Here is a 25,736-nt window from a genome sequence, read left to right as displayed (position 1 = left end):
TTGAGGGCCACATCCGTTGGTGATCCAAATCTGAAGCTGGTAGAACTGCATCTGACTGTAGTTTCCTAGATCTATTGTTTCTGACTGCTTTCGGGCTGAGAGGACTGCTTTATTGTGTTAGGAGCATCTGTTCCAGTGAGGAATCCCTTTCGTTTCACGCGAAAAGGTTTCCGGTAGCCCTAGCTACGTCATTTTTAAGATCTGGAGGTATACAGTGTTTATTTGCAGTTTCTAGTTATTTTCTCTCTGTTTATTTCGGTTTATTTATCTCTTTGTTTTTTATTATCAGATCCACACCTTTCATTTCTGCGTATGCTCTTTGGCCCGTGGCTCTGTGCAATCTGGGCAAATCAGAAACAGAAAGGTAGTTTTTTTTTCTCATGTGTATGCTCTTTTCCGCCGCGCCTTTGTGTGATCTCGGAAAATCAGAAACATTGAGGAAAATTGTTAGTTACCGGGTAAAGCTAACTTCAAACCATAAGGTTTGTTTTTGTTTGTATGTCCGTTTTGGGTTTTGTGGTTTCTATTTTGTAGGCAAAAAAGAGCTTTCTCAAGTAAGGACGCACCCCAAAGCTTCGGTGACTAGAAAAAAAAAACTCCTTTCTCTTTTCCAAAAATTACTAACCTTTTAAACTAGCTCACTTGGTCCAAAGTTACTTTATGAGAATAGAGGTTTTGAGTTCAAGTCTTTCTTTTTGTTGAGTTACCTTTTCAAAAAGCACATGTAACTTATATTTCAAAGTTACTTTATGTAAAAGTGTTCTCACCCATTATAAAAAGTGAGTCACTTGTAATCCTAAAGTCTCTTTATCTTTTATTTAAGTTACAATTTAGTGGGTAGCTCATAAAGTACCATTGTAAAAGTGACTTTCACTTATTTATAAAAGTGAGTCATATAATTTTTTTTAAAAAGTGAGCTAATTAGATTAAGTTCGGAAAGGGGGCATATTTTTTTTTAAATATAACATTATCATTCATTTCCGCACATTTCCACACTTCGTCGACATCTTCAACAACTTTTCTTCAAAAAGCCATAACTTCTTCATCCAGAAGCCGTTTTCATAGCCGTTTTTTTGAATCAGCCTAATTTTTCGAGATCTTTCCATTGGAACACTTAATTTCAGCATCTATAGCTTCAGTTTCTGTTAAAACGGAAAGTCCATGCCAAGCTATTCTTGATAGCACCAACTACTTCCAATGGTGGTCCTATATTGTGGATTTATTTAGAAGTAAAGGTCTTTACAGAATAGCCTCAGGCCAAGAAACCAAACCGAAAGATGAAGATAAGGCAGCCAAATGGGAAAATAGGCAAGATCAAGCACGTGGGTTGATAGGGATGTCTGTTTCTCCAAACCTTAGATTCCATATCGCAGAACTTGATACTCCTAATGAAGCAATGAAACAGAGCACTAAAGTTTTTGGAATTAAAAATGAACTCAGAGCCTATCAACTCGAAAATGAGTTGCTTACATTGGACCCCAATAATTTTTCTTCAATTGAAGATTTTCTGTCCAAGTTCAAGACCCTTAGACTTCTCTTGGAAGGTGTTAAGGTTAAGAAAGAAGATGGTAACCTTATCTATATCATTCTTACTAAGTTGGGACCAACCTACTCTGTGTTTGTTTCCACTTTCCATTCTACAAGAGAAGCCTTCATTTCTCAAGGACAAGACTACAAGTCCCCTTCCTTTGATGCCTTTTGTGATTCTTTAATAAGAGAACAAGAAAAACTCTTACACCTTGGTCTTCTTAATCTTGGAAACTCTTCTAAGAAAGCCTTAGCCGCCCAACAACAACCAAATTCAAAGAATCCTAAGAAGCTGTATCCTAAAAAGAATGGTCCTAAAACAAACAAGGGTCCTAAGCAATTCCAGTCTCAAAATGAAAAATCATTTTAAAATGATAAGGAAAATAAAAACAAAGGGAAGAAGACTGATAGACATTGCCACTTTTGTAATTGAGATGGCCACTTAGAATCCAAATGCTTTAAGAAGATGGAAGCCTTGGAAGCAACAATGAAGAAGCATAACATACATTTGGAGCACATTTCAACTTCAACTTCATCTTCAGGAATAGTACTTTCTGCATGTGGCTGTCAAACATCGCGGTCTGGATATGCACTAAATGTATCTTCTTCTTCTAATTCTCATGAGTGGCTCATTGATTCTGGAGCTTCTTATCATATGGCCAAAAACAAAGCCATGTTTTCTTCTTTAAATGATTGTAACACCAAAAATATATATGTTGGTGATGATAGATCTCTTAGTGTTGTAGGGACTGGAATTGTTCATATAGACAATGGTCAATTTAATGATGTATTATGTGTTCCAACCTTATCGTGCAACCTTCTATCTGTATATCAGATAACTCATTCAGGTGAAGGTAAAATCGTTGAATTTTCACCTCACGATGTTGTAATTAAGGACCTAAGAGATCCTAGACAGATTTTAGCTACTGGCATTGCTGATGATTCTACAAGGTTGTATAAGTTTAATAACTTTGGGTTATCAAATCTTCCCTCGGTATTTGTTGCTTATAATGATAAAGTGAGCAAACTTTGGCATGAGCAATTTGGTCACTTAAACTATTGCTCCCTTTAGAATCTATGTAAAGAAAATATGGTGACAAGTCTTCCAATGGTATCTTGCAGAGATGGTCTTTGTTCTGGATGTATACTCGGAAAACATCATCAGGATAGTTTTGAAAAACGTGCCTCTTGGCACGCCTCATCCCCTTTACAGCTTGTGCATAGTGATTTATGTGGTCCACTTCCAGTTGTTTCATTCTCTGGCTACAAGTATTTCTTAACTTTCATTAATGATTTCTCTAGACGCACTTGGGTATACTTCTTAAAACTCAAGAGTGAAGTATTTAACATGTTCTTGGCCTTTAAGGCCTTTGTTGGAAAACAATCCGGACATCAAATTCTTAAGCTAAGATCTAATAACGACGAAGAATATGTTAACAACAAATTCATCAACTTTTGCACTGAGAATGGAATTCAAATGCAACATACTGTTCCATACACTCCACAACAAAATGGTGTAGCTAAAAGGAAGAATCGCACCTTAAAGGAAATGGCTAATTGTATGCTTCAATCTAAAGGACTTAGTCTTAATTTTTGGGCAAAAGCAATTAACTGTGTAAATTACATAATAAATCGCACTCCTACTAAGGTTTTAAAGAATATCACTCCAGAAGAAGCATGGAGCTCAATTAAACCAGATGTAAGTCACTTTCCTGTTTTTGAAAGTGAAGCATGGGCCCATATTCCAGATGCGAAACATAAAGCTTTAGAACCTAAGAGTGAAAAATGTATTTTTGTTGGATATTCTGAAGATGTCAAAGGATACAGAGTTATTCCACTTAAGTCCAAAAATGTTATCATTAGAAGAGATGTAAAGTTTGCGAAAAATATATCGGCCTACGAGCCTAGTTCGACGAATGTGCCAACTCTCTCTATCCCTTCTACTTCTGAAAATATTTCTTCTCTAGATGATGATAGAAAGGATGACAATCCTCCCCCACCTTCTCAGGATCCTCCTTCAGCTCCTCAGCTTCCAAAATGGGTCCGTGCTACTCGGGATGCAGTAGGTGCTCTTGTTGGTGATCCTACAGATCAACGACGTACATATTCTTAGTTTGATAGAGCCTCTCCTTTATTGGCTCAAGCTTCAGCTAATTATGATCTTGACACCTTTGCAGAAGCTTCAGGCCATCCTGATTGGGACATAGCTATGAATGAAGAATATCGTTCATTATTGGCAAATGATACATGGGATCTTGTTCCCTTTCCAAAGGGACGAAAACTTGTTAGATGCAAATGGGTTTACAGGACCAAGTATGGACCAGATGGAAAAGTTGATAAACATAAAGCTCGTCTTGTTGCTAAGAGTTTTTCACAAGTTGAAGGCATTGACTGTACTGAAACCTTCTCCCCTGTTGCCAAAATGAACTCTATCCTCCTTGTTCTTTCCCCTGTTGCCTCTTTCAAATGGAAAGTCCATCAGATGGATGCTAAATATGCCTTCTTGCATGGGGACTTGCATGAAGAAATCTATATGGAAAAACCTACTGGCTTTATACAAACAAACTCTAGCCTTGTATTTCGGCTTAAGAAATCCCTTTATGGTCTCAAGCAAACCCCTCAGGCTTGTTATGCCAAAATGAATAGCTTTCTTTTAGAAACTTGATTTTCTAGGTGTCATTCTGACAAGACTGTCTACACCAAGAAAGTGGGCAAGTCTCTTATCATTCTTGTTCTTTATGTTGATGATCTTATCCTTACTTGTAGTGATCCCAACCTTATAAACCATGTGAAGTCCAACTTTAAAAAGAAGTTTGAAATGACAAACTTAGGACACTTGCATTATTTTCTTGGTCTTCAAGTCTTGCAATCCAAGGAAGGTATTTCCCTTTCCCAGTCCAAGTATGCATGTGATCTTCTATGCCATTTTCACATGGAAGACAGTCAGCCAGCCCCTTATCCCTTTCAGTGTGGAGCCAAACTTTCAGTCACTTGTACTTCCCCTGAAGTTGATGCTACCTTATACCGTCAACTTGTAGGAAAAATTTTGTATCTGACCCATACTCGTTCTGACCTTTCCTTTGCTGTTGGCCTTATTGCTCAGTTTATGCAAAACCCACATGAAAGTCATTGGAAAGCAGCTAAAGAATACTTCGTTATGTTCGAGGTACAGTTCAGTTTGGGATTTATTACAGTGCAGAAGCATCTCCTCTATTGGTTGGCTTCACTGATTCTAATTGGGTAGGTGACCGAAGTCTACTGCAGGTTATGTGTTCACTTTTGGTTAAGGACCTATTACATGGGCTTACAAGAAACAAAGTGCCATTTCTCTTTCTTCAGCAGAAGCAGAGTATCGTGGTGCCGTAGAAGCTAGTAAGGAAGCCCTGTGGCTTCGTCAGATCCTGTTAGAGTTTGGCTTTCAGCAACAGCATCCGACTACACTTCGGTGTGATAATCAAAGTGCCATTCAACTATGCAAAGATCCAGTCCAACATCAGTGAAGCAAACACATTGAACTGCACTTGCACTTCATCAGAAAGCTCATTCACAACCATGTTCTTGAAGTGCAACATTGTTCAACAAATGATCAAGTTGCAGACATCTTTACAAAGGCTCTAACAGAGGCGAAGTTTACTAAACTTCGATTTATGGTTGGAGTTCAGGAAGGTGTCACTAAGGGGGGATAGGTTCTAATGCTTCCTTCCTTGTCCTATTGTGTCATATTTGTACATCCTTCAATCCTGTCCCAAGTTGTTCTTAAGAGAGGATGTTAGGATATTTCGACACATAGGAAATAGTTAAGTATAACTTGGTCTAGTGTAGAGTTAGGTAAAGTGTGTTTCTTTACTATGTACTTTTGTAACTTACAATCCGACGGTCAAGATATGTAGTGATCCGACGGTTCATTCTCTCTTCGGTATTACCGACACTTGATCCGTGGCTTAACACCCGATTGGTCCATGATCTCTATTTAAAGAGCATGGAGGGTCATTTGTAGGGTAACCGTTCATGAGAGAAGCTTATGTAAATTTTCATTCTTTTATTAATAAATTTCCTGAATTGGCCGTGTTGGCTCAGGCCATGGACAGTTTCCCTCTTTGAGGGTTTTAACCACGTCAAGAACACTAGTGTATTGATCTGTGATCTGTTTGTGAGCGGTGTCCTTTGGTGTTCTGTTTGAGGAACTTACCCTGTAAATTCCTACAACTGCCATCTCTTCCAATCGAAAAAGTCGAATGGCCTCCTCTCTCCTCTGTGTAGCACTTGACTGGCCTATTCACTCCCTGTTGGGGCTTGTAGAACTGCCCCTCAACGCTGCTCCCCAGCAAGTGAGAATTCAGACTCCTTGGGTGGAACTCCTCTGAGGAAGAATTCCCTCAGCCGTGTCTCTTTCTTCCCTCTGGCGTCTTTCTTCCCAGCAACTATTTGCAGAAACACTGTGTCCCACCAGAAATCCCTCTTCGCTAAAGCTTCTGCTCTGCTGCTCCCTCTGCCGCTGAAAAATTTTGATATGGAAATCCTACCTCTCTGTTGACTCACTCAAAGAGAGATTTAACACGAAAATCTAGCCCTCCTGGCCTAAACTGCGCAATCCCTCTAGGGATTCGAATTGCCACCTCTGTAGGAATTTCGAACTCCCTTCCTCCTTCAACGATGGGCTCTTTCGACACTGTTCTTTTATTTCACCTGCAGCTCTGATACCATGTGAAAATTTGGATGCCCAAATTTCTATTGCAACAACTGATTAAGTTTCTCCTACGTGTTAATGTTATGAAACCAGCTCACAAAAAGATAGAAAAGATAGATCAACGCCTTAGAATTCAGCCTCTTCGAGGGGGCAACCTCCTTTACATTACGCAAATGAATGATTCTTTGATGATTCAAATGACAAAACCTCCTTTCTATATATAGGAGTCTAAGGAGCCATAATATAACCAAGCCAACCTAACAATAATAATATAAAGGCACAAAAATAACAATAGAGGGATTCTATGGGGCACAGTAATAACAATATGGGGACAATAGGGGCACAACAATATTAATAAGGGATACAACTACAATAGTAATGGGGTAATCACTAGTATTGTAGGGACCTAACATGCCCCTCTCCTTGAAAAAAGTGTTGTGCTCAACGCTTGAGTAGTTCTGGATGCTTCTATATAAAATTCTCATCCTCCCATGTGGAATCTTCAGCAGATAAGTTCTTCCACTTGATGAGATACTCTGAAATTGATCGATTTCGTAGCTGTCGAGTTCTTGTTTCTGTGACTGCTTCTGGTTCCAATATAATTTTTCCTTCCTCGTCAAGTCTTGGCAATATTGTTTGAATTGGGAGCTTGTCACCTATAACCTTCTTTAAACATGAAACATGGAAAACTGGGGCACTCGAAAAGCTACAGGAAGCTCCAATTTGTATGCCATAGGACCAATCTTTTGCAACACCTTGTACGAACCATAATACTTTGGTGATAATTTATTATCCTTCTTAGCTTGCTTGAGGGACATTTGTTTATATGGTTGTAGCCGTAGGAATACTCAATCTCCTACATCAAAACTTCTTTTGCTTGTGATGTTGATCTGCCTGTTGTTTCATTCTATTTTGCGCCAACACGACGTTATCCTTTAAGAGTTGGAGGACTTGTTGTTGATGCTCGATGTGATGTTCCACTGCTTGAACCTTAGACTTTTCTCTTAAATATGATGTGATGGATGGTGGCTGATGTCCACAAAGTGCCATAAATGGGGTCATTTTTGTTGCTGTATGGAAGGAAGTGTTATACCACCATTCAGCCAGAGGCAACCATTTGACCCATTGTGTCTGTTTATCAGATACAAAGCAGCGAAGATATCCTTCCAAACATTTGTTTACTATCTCAATTTCCCCATCAAATTGAGGATGATAAGATGAGCTATGAGCTAACTGAGTACCAAGACAAGAAAATAATTTTGTCCAAAAATTTCCAGTGAAAATGGGATCTCTGTCACTTACAATAATCTTTGGGTTTCAATGTAGCTTTTGAATTGTTTCCATAAATGTAGTAGAAACTGTACTGGCTTTAAATGGATGTGATAATGCACAAAAGTGTGCATACTTGGTAAGTTTGTCAACTACCACCATGATGACACTCTTTCCCTCAGACTTGGCTAAACCTATGATAAAATCCATTGAAATCTCCTCCCAATGTTGGCTTGGAATGGATAAAGGTTGTAATATACCCAGGGTCTTAATTGTTTCAACTTTATTTTGTTGGAAAACCAAACATTCCGCCACAAACTTTTGAATATCCGATTTAAGGCCATCCCAAAAAAATTCCTTCTTAACCCTGTGGTAAGTTTTTAAAAATCCTGAGTGCCCTCCTAAGGGAGAAGTGTGCAATAACATAAGAATCTTTTGTTTGAGTTGAGAATTCTTACAGAGGTATAAGCAATCTTTGTACCATAACGAATCATTTTTCCAGCTAAATGTATCAGATGTACTGGGATCTTGTTGTAACTTTTGAATAAGTGCCCACACTTCTTCATCATTCTTCCATTCCTCGCTTCGTTTATCCAATTTGGTTGGATAATAGAAATGGCGCACAACAATGTTTCCACATCCTCATCCTTTCTTGAGAGTGCATTTGCCACCACATTTTGCTTTCCTTTTTTGTAGATGATTTCAAATTCATAACCCAACATCTTTGTGACCCACTTTTGTTGCTCTTCAGAGGATAATCTTTGTTCTAAAAAGTATTTAAGGCTATCATGATCGTTTTTACCTTGAAGTGTCTTCCCATTAGGCAGGGTTGCCATTTCTTAAGTGCATGTAGTATTGCCAACATTTCCTTCTCATAAATAGCTTTGTGTAAAAACTTTCCCTTGATTGGACGACTTTCAAAAGCAATGGGTCTTTCATCTTGCATTAAAACAACACCAATTCCATTTCCTGAAGCATCACATTCCACAATAAAGGTTTTTGTGAAGTCCGGTGTAGCTAAGATCGGTGCTTGGCACATTGCCTCTTTAAGATGTTCGAAGGCCTTTGTTGCTTCTAGAGTCCATGAAAATGCATCTTTCTTCAGTAATGTTGTTAGAGGCGCTGCTTTTCTCCCATAATTCTTAACAAACTTGCGATAATACCTTGTCAATCCGAGAAATCCTCGCAGATGCTTTATGGATGTGGAGATTTTCCATTCCTTAATGGCTTTAATTTTGCTAGGGTCTACCTCAACTCCTTCATGAGATACAATATGACCCAGATATTCCACCTCTTGTACTCCAAAGAAACATTTGGATATTTTTGCATATAATTGTTTCTCCTCCAATAGTTGTAGCACCTTGTCAACATGTTCAACATGATCCTTCCAAGACTTGCTGTAGATTAGTATATTATCAAAAGATACTAACACAAATTTTCTAAGGAATGGTTTGAAAATGGAATTCATCAAACCTTGAAATGTAGAAGGTGCATTGGTAAGGCCAAAAGGCATGACCAAAAATTCATAATGACCCTCATGAGTTCTAAATGCTGTTTTCGGAATGTCTTAGGTCTTCCTTTTGGTCGAGCAAGCGCTCCGCTCCTTCATTTTACTTATTGGGTGGGGGGGCGTTGGTCTTGCTTGTTCCTCGCCCTGATTAGGTCGGTCGATAACTTCACGTTCCTTGACCTCCCGATGGTCGGTCTTCGTCCACTCGGAAATTAAGGACCATTCCAATGTTCCTCTTCGCCACGCATGGACTGAACCAACGATGAAAATAAGCACGAGAATTGAAGCTCCTATAAATGCAGATATACCCTGTATACTAGAACTCATAGCCCATAGAACCCGTTCTAATAAGGTCAAGGTATTTTTGAATTTTCTGTTGAAACAATCAGGGAAAACTTCGAAAATGATTTCGATATTGTGGAAAGGGCTACTGGCTTGTCTCTCCATCGAACTAAATTAGCTAAAGGCGTGCGTTCATGGGCCCATGCAAGAGTTTCACATCCTTATCAGTCGAGCCCCCTAAAGGGACGGAGTCACTCACTATTCATATGGTGAGGGTCCTCTCCCTATGGTCGAGCGCCTCCGGTCCTTATTAGTCGAGCGTGCTTACGCACCCTAAAGGTCCTTTTGGTCGAGCACCTAAAGGTCCTAACCAGTAAGGTGCATCCTTATCAGTGAAGTGCATCCTTACCAGCGCATCATGGGAGTGGATCCAGTCGGTTCAGAGAAAAGCGCGGGGAGAGGGAGAGGAGAGGAGAGGATGGATACGGGTCCACTGATATGGATCCGATCCTCACCATCGGAATGGTGAGCCCCTACCGGTCCTTCTCTCTCTGAACCGAACTGGATACACTCACTCAGGAGATGGAGACGGGTCCACTCCCGCGCTGGTGCATCAAGCTGCCTCTGTAAGCCCTCTGGAGTAGAGGCGAACAAGACCAGGTCATCGGCAAATAATAGTGGGGAGATCAATACCTGATGTAGAAGACAGCCACCCCCCTATTGCATATGCAGGATGAAGGAAGTACTATAGCTCATCAATATAGATCCCAAAGAGGGTCAGCGAGGGGGGGCATCCCTGTTTTACCGTGATGGTACTCTGAAATTTGAATGAGGTCTGAATGGCTCTGTGCCATCTTGAGGTGTCCCAGAATTGACTCATACAATCTCATGATGGCTGCCAACAGGGTATCTGATATGCCAATTTGCGGAGTCACTGTAATAATGCCTCTCTTAGGACTCTGTCAAATGGTTTCTGGAAGTCTATGAAACAACAGTGGACCTTCGAAGTGCGATGGCGAGCCTCCTGAATGATGGTGCAGAGTGTGAGGATGTGATCATCATCTGGTAGTTGGGGCAGAAGCCTGCTTGTCCTCTGGCCCTGAGATGGTGGCTTTGTAGCTCCTCAGAAAGCCACTGGTGTAAGGCTGTGGCATAGAGCTTGGAGAATGTATGGACCAGCGTAATAGTTTGGTAGTTGTTTGTATCAGTACTGCTCCCTTATTTGTGGATGGGATGAATAATATCTGTCCAGGCAACTTGATATGGATGATATTATTATGAAGTTCACTATCAAATGTAACATAATTACTGTTTTTTATAAATTTTGTTATATATGTTGAAATGGGAAGTATTCTGAAGATATATGATGGCCCTGGCATACAGATAGGATTCTTCAAAATATTGCTAGGTTGTCTTTGAAATGAAAAGGACCAGAGGAGACTGATATAGGGAATATCGAAATGCTATTGAAACAGAAATATATCAACCAGTCTGAAACAACTAATCTCTTGTGTGCTTGAAATTCCACTGGATTTCAATGTTCTTGTTAGAGGTAAACCATCTGAAATCAGGGGTAGTGTGATAGCTGATAGATGCATAGCTACTTAACAGAAAGAAGGCGGCTAAACTGGGAAAACCAGATTATTATCCCATATATTATGTATCCTTTGTGTGTGTTGTTTTCCTTCCAAGAAAGACATCACAATATCTCCCCCCTCTTCCCGGATAGTGACTGGAAACTCTGAGCTGTTCAACCAGATTTAAACCTGACCTAAGGTCTCCCTATCGGCACTATGCCTTGGGCCAATGGTTCAACTGATTAAACTAACCCTTGGGGCTTATGCTTTTATATATATATATATATATATATATATAAGATCTTGAGTAGCTGCTCTTTCTCTCGTACTTGCTCATGGGATTGACTTTTCTGAATTCTATCAATTCATCACTTCTGAGGATCATATGTGATTATATTTTCTATTCACAAGCAATATTGGCTCCAATGTGAGCACATGATTTAAAATTTTGGACAGAAAACGAACTGTTAAATTATTCATAGAGCTTTGGTTACTGAGGTGCATAAAAGAAATTGGTGTTATGTGCAACTATTATGGCGGTTTTTCAAATTATTAATTGCTTTAGCCATGACATAGCTTTTATCAATATTGGAATTACTTCTTTAATTATCTCTATAATAAATTTGTTGAGATGAACAAACAATTTGTATTTAGTTTCTCATTTTACTTGAATATCACATCTAGAGTTCGGATAATATTTTGTTTAATGTTTTTCATTTTTTAGCATAATTTTTTTTTTTTTTAATGGAAACTTGTCGCAGATTGGTCTTTCAGCGACAACTATTGCTTCGAGCTTTGGGAAAGTTGTAACTGAAAATAAAGACCTTTCAGACTATAGACAAGAAGATCTTGCTCTTTCCTTACTGCGAATGATTTCCTACAATATTGGACAAGTCAGTATTCTTTTAGAGCACAGCAATTTGAATTTATGTTTTTATGTTTTTTGCTGCATAATTTAGTATGTAACTTAAATTGAATGCATTGTGCATACCCGTTGAAATAATCTTGATGATCCTTGTCAATCATTAGGCTACTCTTTATAAGCTAGACCTGAATACATACATTTTAGAGCTAAATACATACATTGTAATTCGATGCTTTTAGTTCAAGAGTCCTTTTTGCTACTTATATGGTTTCTATTTGTTTTGCATGACAAAACCTTCTGTATGTTTTGAAAGATGCCATGGGTAATTCATTTTTGAGTTGTTCTAAATCTATTATGATTCACTCTCTTCCTTGTTTTATAATTGGTTCAGTGAAACTTCCAGAGCCAAGGTTTCTTCTAGAATTTTGGCTATCCTGAAACTACCAAAATCCCAGAATTTTGGCCACCTGCAATTGCTGAGATGAATTTCATCCTTCTTTTCGTCCTCCTTTCCCTTCTTGTCCTTTGCTAGGATGCCCAGAAACTGTCTTGCTTGAGAGAGTGCGAATTGGTGGCTTGAGGAGGAGGTCAAACTGCCTTTATACAGTGAACTGCGTGGTTCGAATGAGTGTGACTCTGCCTAGGCTGACTTGACTTGACAAACTAGGAGCCAAAAATTTGAAATTTAAAAATTCCAATATTCTTCTTTTAAAAGTCGTAATGGGACTTGACTCATTTTTTTTTTTTTGACTCTAGCATTTAAAATATTCTTTACAATAATCAATATAAATACCTCAAGGTTCAAATATACATTATGAAGACCAACCATAGTTACAAAATTCAACACTCCCACTTAACTAGGGAGGTATTCGTAATGACTGTCATAGGTGTACTCATTGTTGACAAATTTACCTAAGAAAAGGTTATATCAAATCATCATCATCAACATCATCATCCCCAACATCACCATCTAATCATCAACATCTGCTAGTTGCCATATCCTGGTTGATACTTGACCCATGGGATATCATCAACATCTACTAGTCACCATAGACTATTGGGGTTCACCATAACCCTCAGGATACACTCAAAGTAATCTGGTCCTCAAATACAAAAGCCTCTTCGCTAGGCCAAGATGATGAGCTACTAACTCAACCCTCCTGGGGAGTACTAGTAGACACTCACTCAACCCTCTTGGGGAGCAATTTGGGCCTTGATACTGACAAACCTCACTCAACCCTACCTGGGGAGTAATCTGGGGCTAGATCAAATTCAACCCTAACTGGGGAGTAATCTGGGGTTGGATCTCATTCAACCCTAATTGGGGAGTAATCTAGGTCTTGATGCTGAGAAACCACACTCAACCCTACATGGGGAGTAATCTGGGTCCTGATGCTGAGAGACCACACTCAACCCTACATGGGGAATAATCTGGGTCTCTTCATTGAGAGCCACTCACTCAAACTTATCTAGGGAGCTCTTTGGGCCTCTCAGACCATTCTCGTTAGGGAGAATGTCCATCCATACAACTGTGATATCAACACTCCCTCTAAATGAGAAGGGCAATCTCCACAAGCCCCGACCCCCAACTTGCCCCTGAAGTACATGAACTTCTCTCTGGATAACAACTTTGTCAAAATATCAGTTGTCTTCTCATCAATGGAGATGTACTCGAGCCTTATTGCTCTCCTCTGCACCATGTCATGGATGCAATGGTACTTGATCTCAATATACTTTGACATGTCATTGAACACATGATTCTCTGAAATCTTCACACAACTTTGATTATCACTATATATCATTGTTGATTCCAACTATTGGTCAAATAGTCCTGGAAACAACTTCCAAAGTCACACTGCTTCGATACGTGCTTCATTGGATACAATATATTTATTTTTTTCTCGAATGTTGAGTGCCATAGATCTTTGCTTCCTACTCATCCAAGATATCATAGTGGAACCCAAACTAATGTATACCCTTGATATGCTCTTCCTGTCATCACCACTCCCTACCTAGTCAACATCTGTATATCCTTGAAGCTATACATCATTGTTTGCAACATATCTCAAACCATAGTTCAGAGTATAACGTAGATATCTCAAAATGTGCTTTGCTGTAATCTAATTACCATGTCTCAGTTCCATCTGGAGCTAGCTCAACGTGTTCATTGCAAAGCAAATGTTCGACTTGGTATTAACCAAATACATCAACAAACCAATCAATCGCCAGGACATAGATGGATCTATTAACCTGGATTCAGAGCCTCTCAACTTCTTTAAGTTAGTTACCATGGGAGTTGCCAAGGATTTACAATGCATCATGCCAAATCTCTGAAGAATCTCAATAACATACTTTCCTTGACCAAGGAAGACTTCGTCAGGCTTTTGCCATGCTTCATATCAAACTCATTAATAATGCATGATAATAATGCATTAAGCCAAGATCCTTCATATCAAACACAGAGGCCAACTACCTCTTGCACTGATTGATGAGAGGAGGTTCAACACCTGTCAGAAACAAATCATCAACATATAGCAATAGAATCAAAAGAGCATTCTTTACAACCTTGAAATATAGGTTTGGATCAACGCCGCTCTTGGTAAATCCAAATCTCATCAGGTAGCTATCAATTCGAGCATACCAAGCTCTTGGAGCTTGCTTAAGTCCATACAAGGCCTTCTTCAACCTGCAAATGTGAGATTCCTTTCCATGCACCTCAAAACCTTGAGGTTGCTCTATGTACACCTCTTCCTTAATTACACCATTGAGGAAAGCAGTCTTCACATCCATCTGATGTAAATTCCATCCCAACAAAGCAACAAGAGAAATAATGGATCTAATGGAGGTGTACCTGGAAATTGGAGCAAAGGTCTCATTATAGTCTTCTCCCTCTTTTTGAGAGAACCCTCTAACTACAAATCACACCGTGTATTTGTCAATACTTCCATTTGCAACATACTTGATCCTCTATATCCATTTTGATGTCACCATTGATTTCCTTTATGATCTTGGCACAATCTCCTAGACATCATTCTTCATGATGGATTGGTATTCTTCATTCATGGCCTCCTTCCATACTTGCTGGCTAACTGCTTCTTCATAAGTGGAAGGTTCTGCATCAATAAGGTTAGTCATAAGAGTTGCATAACTAGAAAACCTTTTAGGTTTCTTACTTTCTCTAGATGTGCCATCTGGAGCTACATGTCCTTCTGCTTCTTCCAATGTAGATCTAAGCCATGCTGGTCTTTTCCTGATCTCAGGAACAACAACTAGTTCTATAGGTTCATAGGGCCCTTCTGGATCTTTAGGACATTCTGTAGAACTTGAACATTCTTCCTTAGAAGCCTCATGCTTTACTTCATCATAGGAGTCCATGGAAACTTCCTTAGACTTCCAATATGCAACCTTCTCATCAAAGGTGACATCTGTTGAAATTCTAGAGTTGTAATGACTAGAGTAGTTTTTCACAATTGATAACTACTTATGTTGATATAAATTATTCATTCTTTAGATTTTAGTCAACAAGTAGCTATACATGAAAAGATTCAACATTAATTCTTCAACAAGAGAAGTTAATAGAGATCATAGTAGACAATGAACAATAGACAATAAGGAAGAGATAAGAGACACCAATATTAGGCCCACAGCAAGGGCAAAACCCACAAGGAGAAAACCCAAAAATTCTTTCCTTATGGGAGAGAGATTCTGTCCATAAATAGTACATCTGAATGTTCCAACAAATCCAAAATAATCAACAATGAAATACCTAGTCAAAGTCTGCTAATAGAAGGAGAGTAATTCCACCTCTGTCCTATTGACCACTGGAGTGGCATTTGATGATTATATGAAGGCTCCATGCCCAAAGATGATCAGAGGACACTTGTACCATCAGATATCATCAGTCAACAAAGTTTTTAAACTCTACTTCTATCTTCTCATCATCTTTCTTGTACCCAGATTCCACACCCTGCGGGGAATTGTAACAAGTGATACTAGTAATGATGAGTTTTGAGTCTGTAACAGGCCTAGGATGTTGGGACTCGATTAGTAAACGAGTACACCTTGGTGTGTTTTTTTATCTGGTTAATTATCCCTTCTTTTTCAGAGGTGGATAATTTTTTGGGTTTTCTCACTCACTTTTTAGCCGAAAGCTGGGGTGACAGTTTGAAACTTGAGCCCCTAACACATCTTAGTGTCTAGAGTCGATGTATATTACCATACTAGATCACACAAAAAATTTCATGGAATTTGGCTAGGTCTAAGTAGGTTTTTTTAATAATTAAAAATTTCTTGCAAAACGAGATTTTTTAATTATTTTCTATGTAATGGTGTAAATAAGTGGCTTTAGGAAATGTCTGGGGCGTGTGACTACTCAAAATTCATCCTCAAAGGTCCATTATTATCCTAGGACCCACTTTGAGGGTCAAAAGAGGACTGATAGTCCCTGAAAACCCGATTTTCCTAGTGACAGTGGCAAAAAATGAGAAAAAAATAATAATAATTGGAAAAATTCATAAATTTTGCCGAAGTCAAAATAAGTCAAACAAGTGACATGGAAATTCTGGTGAAGGTTAAAGGTGATGTGGCAATCATGTGGGGCCCACCAAACAAGACTCAATTACAAAGTCAAAGCAAGTAAAAAGTTTCCATGTTGAGCTCATGAGGCATACATATGGGTAAAAGTTCAAACTTTGATTTAATTCAAAATCAAATGTTATAAAAGTCTAAGGTGGAAAGTAAGTGAGTGGGGAGGGGACCCACTTCACCCTCCACTTTTGTCTCAATGCATGGTTAACATTTATCAAACTTTTATCAAAGGGAAATACGCTATGCTTGGGATAATACACACATGCCAAATGAACTCCACGTTGGCCAGTCAAACAATTGTCAACACAGAGATATGCTATAGCAAGAAAAAAATCAGTGTATGCCCAAGGGATAGTTGAAAGATTCGATGGAGAAATTAGTGGAGGCTTGTCCCCACTCACCCAAAGGAGATCCAAGCCATAGTCAAAAGAACCCTCTTTTCCTCTTTGCACGTGTGAATATACTCTGTAATGGAAGACCGAATTCGTTGTGATTACAGACCGAATTGTTTGTGCTTGATTGTGGACGACATGAATGCCAACGACCTCATATAAATAGGCATCATGTGAGGGCTAATTAGCCCTAATGGGGCCGACATGATTGCTGATTTTGGGTAGAATCGGATGTGCTCTAGCTCCAAAATTTTGTGGAGGGGCTAGAACACACGAGATCTTCAAAACCCAGAAATCGTTTGGAGAAATTCCACCCGGGTGAGGAGTTATTAAAATGATTAATATTTTTAATGGGTTCCTAAGTCTAAACATAGGAATATAAAAATATTAATGGGTATTAATAACAATATGGGTGAGAAACTTCTAAGTGACGAGGATCAAGTCTGTTTTAATCTTAGCCGTTGATTAGGGACTGATTCATCAACAAGAAAAGTATAAGAGGAGGCTTGAGGGTCAGTGGGAGATACACTTGAGAGATCGGTCGGTTCGATTTTTCTGGGGTGTGGATTGCTGAGAAAATCGAACAGGTGATTTGAGTTGCAGTGAGAGGGGTAGTTTGACAGAGGGACTTCAGTCCATGGTCGAGAATACATAATAGAGATGCAGAGCAGCACCAGGAGAGACATCACAGAGGGAGAGCTCTGACGCAGTGTCGTAGTGACGCAATGGATGCTAAGGGGTCTCAGTGACGCAGTGTCGCAGTGACACAGTGAGAAACTCCTAGAGGAGGTGACGCAATTCCAGCGCAGAGCTTGGAGTAGCCATCGCTGCCTAGCACTGGGAATAACACAGTCACTTGTGGGGTTTGTTCATCTAGGTGCTGGCCGGGTTTATTCTCTGTTGGGTGAGCCAGATTTGGCACCCTAGTTGTATTCAGAAATCTTCTTAATAATACAAACCCTCTATACGTTGCATCAGCTTTCCCGCATTGGTTTTTTCGAGGATGATTGTCCAAAAATAACGATGTCCCTTGTGTATTTGTCTCGTTCTATTTCAGTTCATGATCTGTATGTATGTGTAGTTTGCAATAGTGTTTTCATCGTTATTTAAATAATTAAATAACTTGTTGAATGTAAAAACAAGTAGGGGATGATAAACTAGTGATTGCAGTAGGATTTCTGATGTGTAGATTCAAAATTTTTCACATGGTATCAGAGAATTGCATATCATAGGACACTGAAGACACCAGCCTGGAGATCTAGAGAATTCGCTGTAGAGAGGTAGCTGTCTCGATTGACAATGTTGTTCTAGAGCTAGAGACGCAGAGGGAGAGTGATGCAGTGCATAAGAGGTTACACAGAGGCTCACGTAGTGCCTGTGTCAGCATTTAGAGACAGGTGAGGGTGACACAATAGCTGGGAGGACCCGCGCAGTAACTACGTCAGCTGTCTAGGCCAGCGCAAAAGCAGAGGGGCAGATCAGGCTCACGCAGAACCACGTCATCTTTCCGGATCAGGAAGGAGTGACACAATGGCCAGGAGGAGTTGATCGAGCTCACGCAGTGATTGCACAGAGCTAGAGGAGCTCAAATTCTTCAATTGTCGGGGATGGGGGAGCAGAGCAGATTCGATCAGAGGAGCTGGTGGGACGCTGTTGTTGTTGGTGCAGAACAATGCCTGTGGATATAGAGCCGAGGTAGAGGGAATCACTGCCTTGACATATTTCTAGCCAAAGAAATCTAGATCCGGGTTGCAGCAACAAAGGAGGATTGGAGAGGAGTGATTCGACATTTGTCCAGAGGATTTCCATGAAGGAAATCAGGACTCAAAGGGAGTCTAGAGGAGCTTGTTCCTTAGAGGGTTTCTTGCGCCAAAGAAATCCAGATCCAAGTGTTGTTGGATTAGCAGCAGGAGAGGGGGAAGAGAACCTATCCAATATTTGTTGAGCAGAGATATGAGTCAATGGACCGAGGGATCATGACAGATTGGATGGAACTTCCAATTTTGTCATTTGGAAGGCCAAGATCCTAGCAGTGCTGGACAAAAATCACATCAAGGACTATGCCTTGAAAGTAGTTGCTGTTCCGGTCGATGCTGATCCATTAAAGAAGTACAGGATGCCCAGGCGAAGGCCAAGTGCATGATCCTAGACGAGGTCAAAGATCATGTAGTACCACACATTGCTAAGAAAGAAACAACAAGGGAGATGTGGGAGACGCTGATCACCTTGTACCAGGGCACTTCCATCCAGCGAAAGATGCTACTAGAAAATCAGCTGAGATAGTACCAGATGCAGAAGGGAGAAGAGATCGATCCCTTCCTCCTCAGGTTGCAAGGGATTAGAGACCAGTTGATTTCCGTGGGGTCTACACCAGATCCTGAGTTCATGGTCAGGATTGCTCTGAATGCAGTCACCGAGGACTGGGAGACATCTGTCCAAAGTATCTTGGGCAGAGTGACTCTCCCCAGTTGGGAGGTGATGTGGGCAGCGCTTCGACAAGAAGAGATCAGGAGGTTGGCCAAGGTGGGGGGTAGCGACAAAGGATCCCGGGTCAAGAAGGAGGAGGAGGAGGATGCAGCTCTTGCATCATTGGGACAACAAGAGCAACATAAGAGAAAGAAGAAGGATATTTCTAAGGTCAGATGCTTCAAGTGTGGGGAACTTGGACATTATGCCACTCAGTGCCCCCGGAAGAAGGGCAAGGAGGAAGCTTCTGAATCGTAGGCTGCTCCAGCGGACGCTGACAGGGAAGGTGAGGATGACAATTGTGCCATGAGTGCTCATGCACCTCTGGAAAAGAGGTGGGGCGACATGGAGTTGTAGTCGAGAGGACTACATGAACATGGGTAGGATCCTTGAGGTGCCCAAACTCTTGGATCACATACGGCTACGGGAGCCCTTCACGATAGTAGCAAAATGATGGGTGTTGGTTGGAGCGAGATGTGATGAAGACACAGTGGCAGAGCTAGAGTGCCAAAGTTTGAGGCAACGCAGTGGATGTTGTTGCAGCGCAAGAGGCACAAAGCAGTTTGTAGCAGCGCAACAACAACAAAGGGTCAACATAGATTAGCAGTAGAGGTAGCTTCAGCATCACGAGGCATCCAGACTGACCAACATGTCAGTTTTGGGTGAAGTTTCAATTACTTACTTCTCAGTAATTGAGTTGCAGTGCAACAGTTAGCAGTGACAGTGCTATGGGTAGCATGATGTAATATTTTGAGAGGGAGCTGTAGTACAGATGTAGCAGTGACAGTGGCAGAGTCACGGGAAACAATAGAAGAAGCAACAGTGCAGTGGATGAAGGGCAGCAGACCAAGCATCAGCAGCGCAGAGGACCAATGTAGTGGATCAATGTAATACTTCTATTGAGAAGTATTGCTAGAGCACATTCCTCGCTAAGAGGGAGTGTTGATTTTGGGTAGCATCAGATGTGCTCTAGCTCCGAAATTTTGTGGAGAGGCTAGAACACATGAGATCTCCAAAATCCAGAAACCGTTTGGAGAAATTCCACCCAGATGAGAAATTATTAGAATAATTAATATTTTTAATGGGTTCCTAAGTCTAAACTTAGGAATATAAAAATATTAATGGATATTAATAAGAATATGGGTGAGAAACTTCTAAGTGACGAGGATCAAGTTTGTTTTAATCTTAGTTATTGATTAGGGACTTGAGGGTCAGTTGGAGATACACTTGAGAGATCAGTCAGTTCGATTTTTCTGGGGCGTGGTTTGCTGAGAAAATCGAATAGGTGATCTGAGTTGCAGTGAGAGGGGCAGTTCGGTAGAGGGACTTCAGTCCAAGGCCGAGAATACATAACAGAGAGGCAGAGCAGCACCAGGAGAGACAACACAGAGGGAGAGCTCTAACGCAATGTCGCAGTGATGCATTGACGCAGTGTCGCAGTGGAGGCTAAGGGGTCTCAGTGACGCAGTGAGCAACTCCTAGAGGAGGTGACACAGTTCCAGCGCAGAGCTTGGAGCAGCCATCGCTGCCCAACACTGGGAACAACACAGTCACCTATGGGGTTTGTTCATCCAGGTGCTGGCCGGGTTTATTCTCTGTTGGGTGAGCTAGATTTGGCACCCTAGTTGTATTCAAAAATCTGCTTAATAATACAAACCCTCTATATGCTGCATCGGTTTTCCCGCATTGGGTTTTTTCAGGGGACGATTGTCCAAAAATAACGGTGTCCCTTGTGTATTTGTCTCGTTCTATTTCATTTCATGATTTGTATGTATGTGTAGTCTGCAATAGTGTTTTCATCGCTATTTAAATAATTAAATAACTTGTTGAATGTAAAAACAAGTAGGAGATGATAAACCAATGATTGCAGTAGGATTTTTGATGTGTAGATTAAGAACTTTTCACAATGATGACCTTTAAGGAGCTGACTTGAAAGGCTTATTTGTGCTGACTCGTAGGTGACCAAAATTAATTTCTTTCTGTATGCAATGAAAAATGCCGACCATAGCTACAATTTATTTCAACACTCCCTCTTAGCTAGGGAGGTTGTTTTTCATTCTCCTAAAATCAATCTTCCCAACCAATCCATAGGTCTCGTGGCCCACAACCCAAGGAAGAGAACACAATCCTAGTTTTTATTTCTCTAACTCATCATAAGGAAAGATACATAACATCCATCTCAAAGCATCTCCTCCACACAAGATCTCATGGCACACAATCTAAGGGAGGAACCATCAATACATCTCTCGGAAAACAATGTCTCACGACACAGCCTACAGGAGGAATCATCAACACGATTCCCAAACAACAATGTCTCACGGCACAACCTACAGGAGGAATCATCAACACGATTCCTGAACAACAATGTCTCACGGCACACAGCCTATAGGAGGAATCATTAATACATCTCCCAGACAACAGTGTCTCACTGCACACAACCTATAGGAGGAATCATCAATACATCTCTTGGACAACAATGTTTCACGACTCAAATTCTATGGGAGGAATCCATCAATATGATGCTGTCATCAGTGTTTCCTCTTTAAGGGGATTCTCAATCATTCTAATTCCTTTATATAAACATTAGCAATCAGTTCAACATCAGAGTAGCCATGGTACAACAACATTCAATTGTTCATTCAACTTCAGCTAGGGCTTCTCTCGGAACAACTATCAACAGACAATAGTAGACCTTGGCAATGGCTTCTCACAGAAGCAACCATCGGCAACTAGTCTACAATAATTGGCTTCTCATAGAGGCGAATGTCAGTATCCATAGTCGAATCTAACAAATAGTAAGTGGCTTCTTATAGAAGTAGGCATCAACAACCATAGTAGAATCCAACAAACCATAATTGAATCCAACAAATAACAATAGACTTCGCAGATAGATCAATGAACCAATCAGTGAATCAATCAAGTCAACATTAGAGTCTTGCAACTTCTTCAAATCGTTTATCAGGGAGATATCGATGGACCTGCAGTCCATTGTACCAAGATACTACCAAGCTCATGTCAAAAACAACTCCTCTTAAACAAAAGTCCTCTACATAGAAGGAAAAATCCCAGGCTCATCTTTAGCATATCTAGGTCAACATCGGTGTTCAAAACTTCTAATCATCTTCATAGAAACGTGCTTCAATCAGGCTAATCTTGTCTGCTCCCTCTGAGTACAGAGCCTATCATGAGTCTTCTTGTCACATTGTTCTTTTGTCATTTCCAACGATTGCCACACCTTGGCAGTCTCCATTATGTACCTGCAATCCTCACTAGGAGTCTATCGAAGAACAAGAACAACCAAGCAAGCCAACATACTCATAATGAAATAATCAATAGAAATAATCAAGATAATACATATCTCTTGAGAGTGTGTCATCTCCCTCTTGATCTTAGCCTTCTTAGATCGAGCCAATCTCATCACATCATTATCACCAAAGAGGAGTTCTCATGATCAACAAAGAGTTCACGAAAGAGTACAATGGACTCCATCGATATCTTGGAGTCCAAGATACTTGATGATGATGATGATGATGATATGGACTCCTTGATGATGACATGGATTTCGTGACTCCATATCTTCATCATCATCAAGTAGTCTACATCGTTAAGGAATCATCATCATCATATCATCACGAAATCCATGTCATCATCAAGCAGTTGACCATATCATTATCACTTCATCATCAAGATATTCATCATCAAGGAGTTCATGTTATCAGGGAGTCCACATCATGAACGAATCCATGTCATCAACAAGTCCATGAGTCCATGTTATCGTCATCAATGAGTCCAATCACACCATCCATGTCATCAATGAGTCATACATCATTGTCAACGAGGAGTACTTATCATCATCAACAAGGAGTACACATCGTCAACATCCTAGAATACACATCATTCATCATTATCACAATCCTCAAGGAATCCATATCATCATCCACATCATCGAGAGGTCCATATCATCATCAAAGAATTCTCATCATCATCATGGATCCAAATCATCAATATTATCATCAATGAGTCTTTATCATCAACAAGTCTACATCCTTTTCAACTCCCTCTTAATCTTAGTCCTCTTGATTCTAGTCATTCTTTCACATCATTAAAGAGTCCACATTCTTAGTAATGATTTAAAAATAAAGCACAAAAACACTTATCTTTTTAGATCTCCCTCTAAATTTCTTTGCATGATTTGTCACCATATTGCAACAAGGTTTTGCTTCATTTTTCAATAAATATGTTTCATCAACTGGAAGCTTCAACGTCATGAATATCAGGGTCCTTACAATTTCCTTTTTTCATCATGCTCATCATCATATTGCTTCCTTCATAGTGTATTTGCATTTTTCATTGACAAGTACAACCAAGAAAAATATACAAAAACAAGAGCATGGTGTCAATTTTGACAATCTAGGGTTTTTATGATTTCTCAAAAGTGTGCTTCTAGGATTTTGGGTTCAAACCCTAGATATCCCATGACCTATCCTTATAAGGATTTGAGTTTCACCGGAAACATCTAGTCCTAAGGATTTGACTTCAAGCCCTAGGTTTCATTTTTGCTTAAACCCTGTTAAATTATGCAACTAGGGTTGATTCCAATTTGGACAACTCATTTGATGAAGATAATTGTTGCATTAAATTCCTCTCTTCGAGAGAACCAAAATTGACCTAAAGATCACCCATTTTGGACAAGCAAAAATTGGAATTTTAATTTATTCTCACTCATGTAAAATTATTAAGGTTGACCTTGGGTCATAAGACACATCTCAAGGATAAGATGGTACCCTTCAAGTTGCATATAAATATAAGTGCCCTTATGCTTCATTCGGACATCACACAACACACTTTCTTCTCTCTCTTAATTTGTTTGGTTCGTACAGGTTAAATGGAAGCTCTCTTCTCTTCACACGTGCAAGGATCTGAGAGGCAGCCTTGACTTTTATGTGTTGACTTTTCAGTTGGATAGTGTGACCGTAGTTTGACCTCACATCTTGATCTCCTTTGACCTGCAAAAGTTCGATTTCTTGAGGCCGAGTTGACTGGGACTAAAACCGAGACAGTCTGGGCAGTTTGACTGGAGTTGAATTTTTGGTTTGACTGCATAAAATTCTAGATTGGGACAACAGATTATCTCTCTCCTTTGACTGAGTTTGAATGCACTTTTGAATATTGCTTTGGGCTGACTGTGATCAACATTTGAGGCCGAGTTTGACTAACATTGACCAAGCTCCTAAATTGCTGTGTTGACTGTTGACTAGTTAGGGTTGACTGAACTGCTATTGACTGCTGTTGACTTGGGCAGATTACAGGAGGTTCAAATTTGACCATCGCTGGCTACATCTCTTTCCTTTGTCTCTTCTTTGGATAATAGTTTGATATTGAATATTGACATTGGATGTTGGCTATGTCAAAGTTTGACTTTGACACCTGGATGATGTACTCTTTCTGCTGAACATTTGAAGACAATCTAATAAGAAGAAGATTTCCAAGGGTTTTCCCCATAGTGGGTTTTGCCGTGGTCTTTGACCAAATTTGTCTCTTGTCTCTTGGCTGTCTTTCTATGTGCATTTGTTTATTTGTTCTATTTGCTATTGCTCTACAATCATTGGAAAATTGAAGAAGTAAAATTGAGAAATTGAATGCTATTAAATATTGTTGAAGTAATAGTTGCAACATAGAACAAGTGATGAAAAATTAACATGGTATTAGAGCTGAGGTGAAGACAAGCCCAAGAGACATAGAGCAAGAGCATCCATCTCTCAAGAAGCTGATTGAAAAGGGAAAATCTTTTGGTAAAAATGTCTTCCTCTTTCTTCAAGGAGCATGAAAAGCTGGGTGATTCATCCAATTTTGTTGCATGGAAAGTCAGGTTGGAGATCATAGCTGACAACAATGATGTGTTGGACTTCATTCAAGGAAGAGTACCTGAGCCTCCAAAAAATGCTTCCGCTGCTGTCAAAAACAAGCATAAGAAAGGTGAGTTAAAGGCAAAGTAAATTATAGCTGATGGTTTACAAGATAATCTATTTGCTTATGTTGGAAATTTGAGAAGGTCCAAGGAGATGTATGGAAAAATTGCTGGCATGTATGAACTATGAAGTGAACAATTTGAATGAAATCATCTCTTTGAAAGGTCAACTCAAAGACATGAAGATGAACAAAGGATAATCTGTGCAATCATACATAATGAGGATTTCTTGTATTAGAGATCAATTGCTAAGAGTTGTGGAAATCACACCTGACAGAGAATTGGTGATTGTAACTCTTAGAGGCCTTCCTTCTATTTGGGAAACTTTCATTACTACTATAAGCAACAACAACAACAACATATCGACATTCGATGAGCTTGTTGGAAAACTCACATAAGAAGAATCAAGGAGATATGTAGAGGAAGAATTCAAGAATCAAACGAAGGAGAGCCCTCTGCCTACGTTGCTCAAGGAAAGAAGAAGAATGCAAAGAAAGGGAAGGGAAAGCCATCAAAATCAAGAAATTCTCCTCAATCCAATCAAGATTCCAAGGAATTGAGAAGACGAATAGAGATGTTGAGTGCTACAATTGTCATCGAAAGGGT

General features: G+C 39.9%; 1 protein-coding gene across 1 annotated transcript in view; it reads left to right on the top strand.

Annotated features, from left to right (window-relative positions):
* The window catches only part of LOC149169224 (pantothenate kinase 2-like), a 403,110-nt gene that overhangs the window by 65,948 nt on the left and 311,426 nt on the right, over positions 1-25,736 (top strand). Inside the window, exon 9 of the mRNA XM_089428613.1 lies at positions 11,614-11,745. Within this exon, the coding sequence (XP_089284739.1) occupies positions 11,614-11,745 (132 nt within the window). The remainder of the gene's footprint in view (positions 1-11,613; positions 11,746-25,736) is intronic.

The sequence above is a fragment of the Pinus tabuliformis genome, chromosome 4_2 (genome assembly GCF_031772625.1).
Source record: "Pinus tabuliformis cultivar Carrire ecotype Pingquan chromosome 4_2, CPIR1, whole genome shotgun sequence".
NCBI classification, from domain to species: domain Eukaryota; kingdom Viridiplantae; phylum Streptophyta; class Pinopsida; order Pinales; family Pinaceae; genus Pinus; species Pinus tabuliformis.
This window is presented reverse-complemented; position numbering and strand designations above follow the sequence as displayed.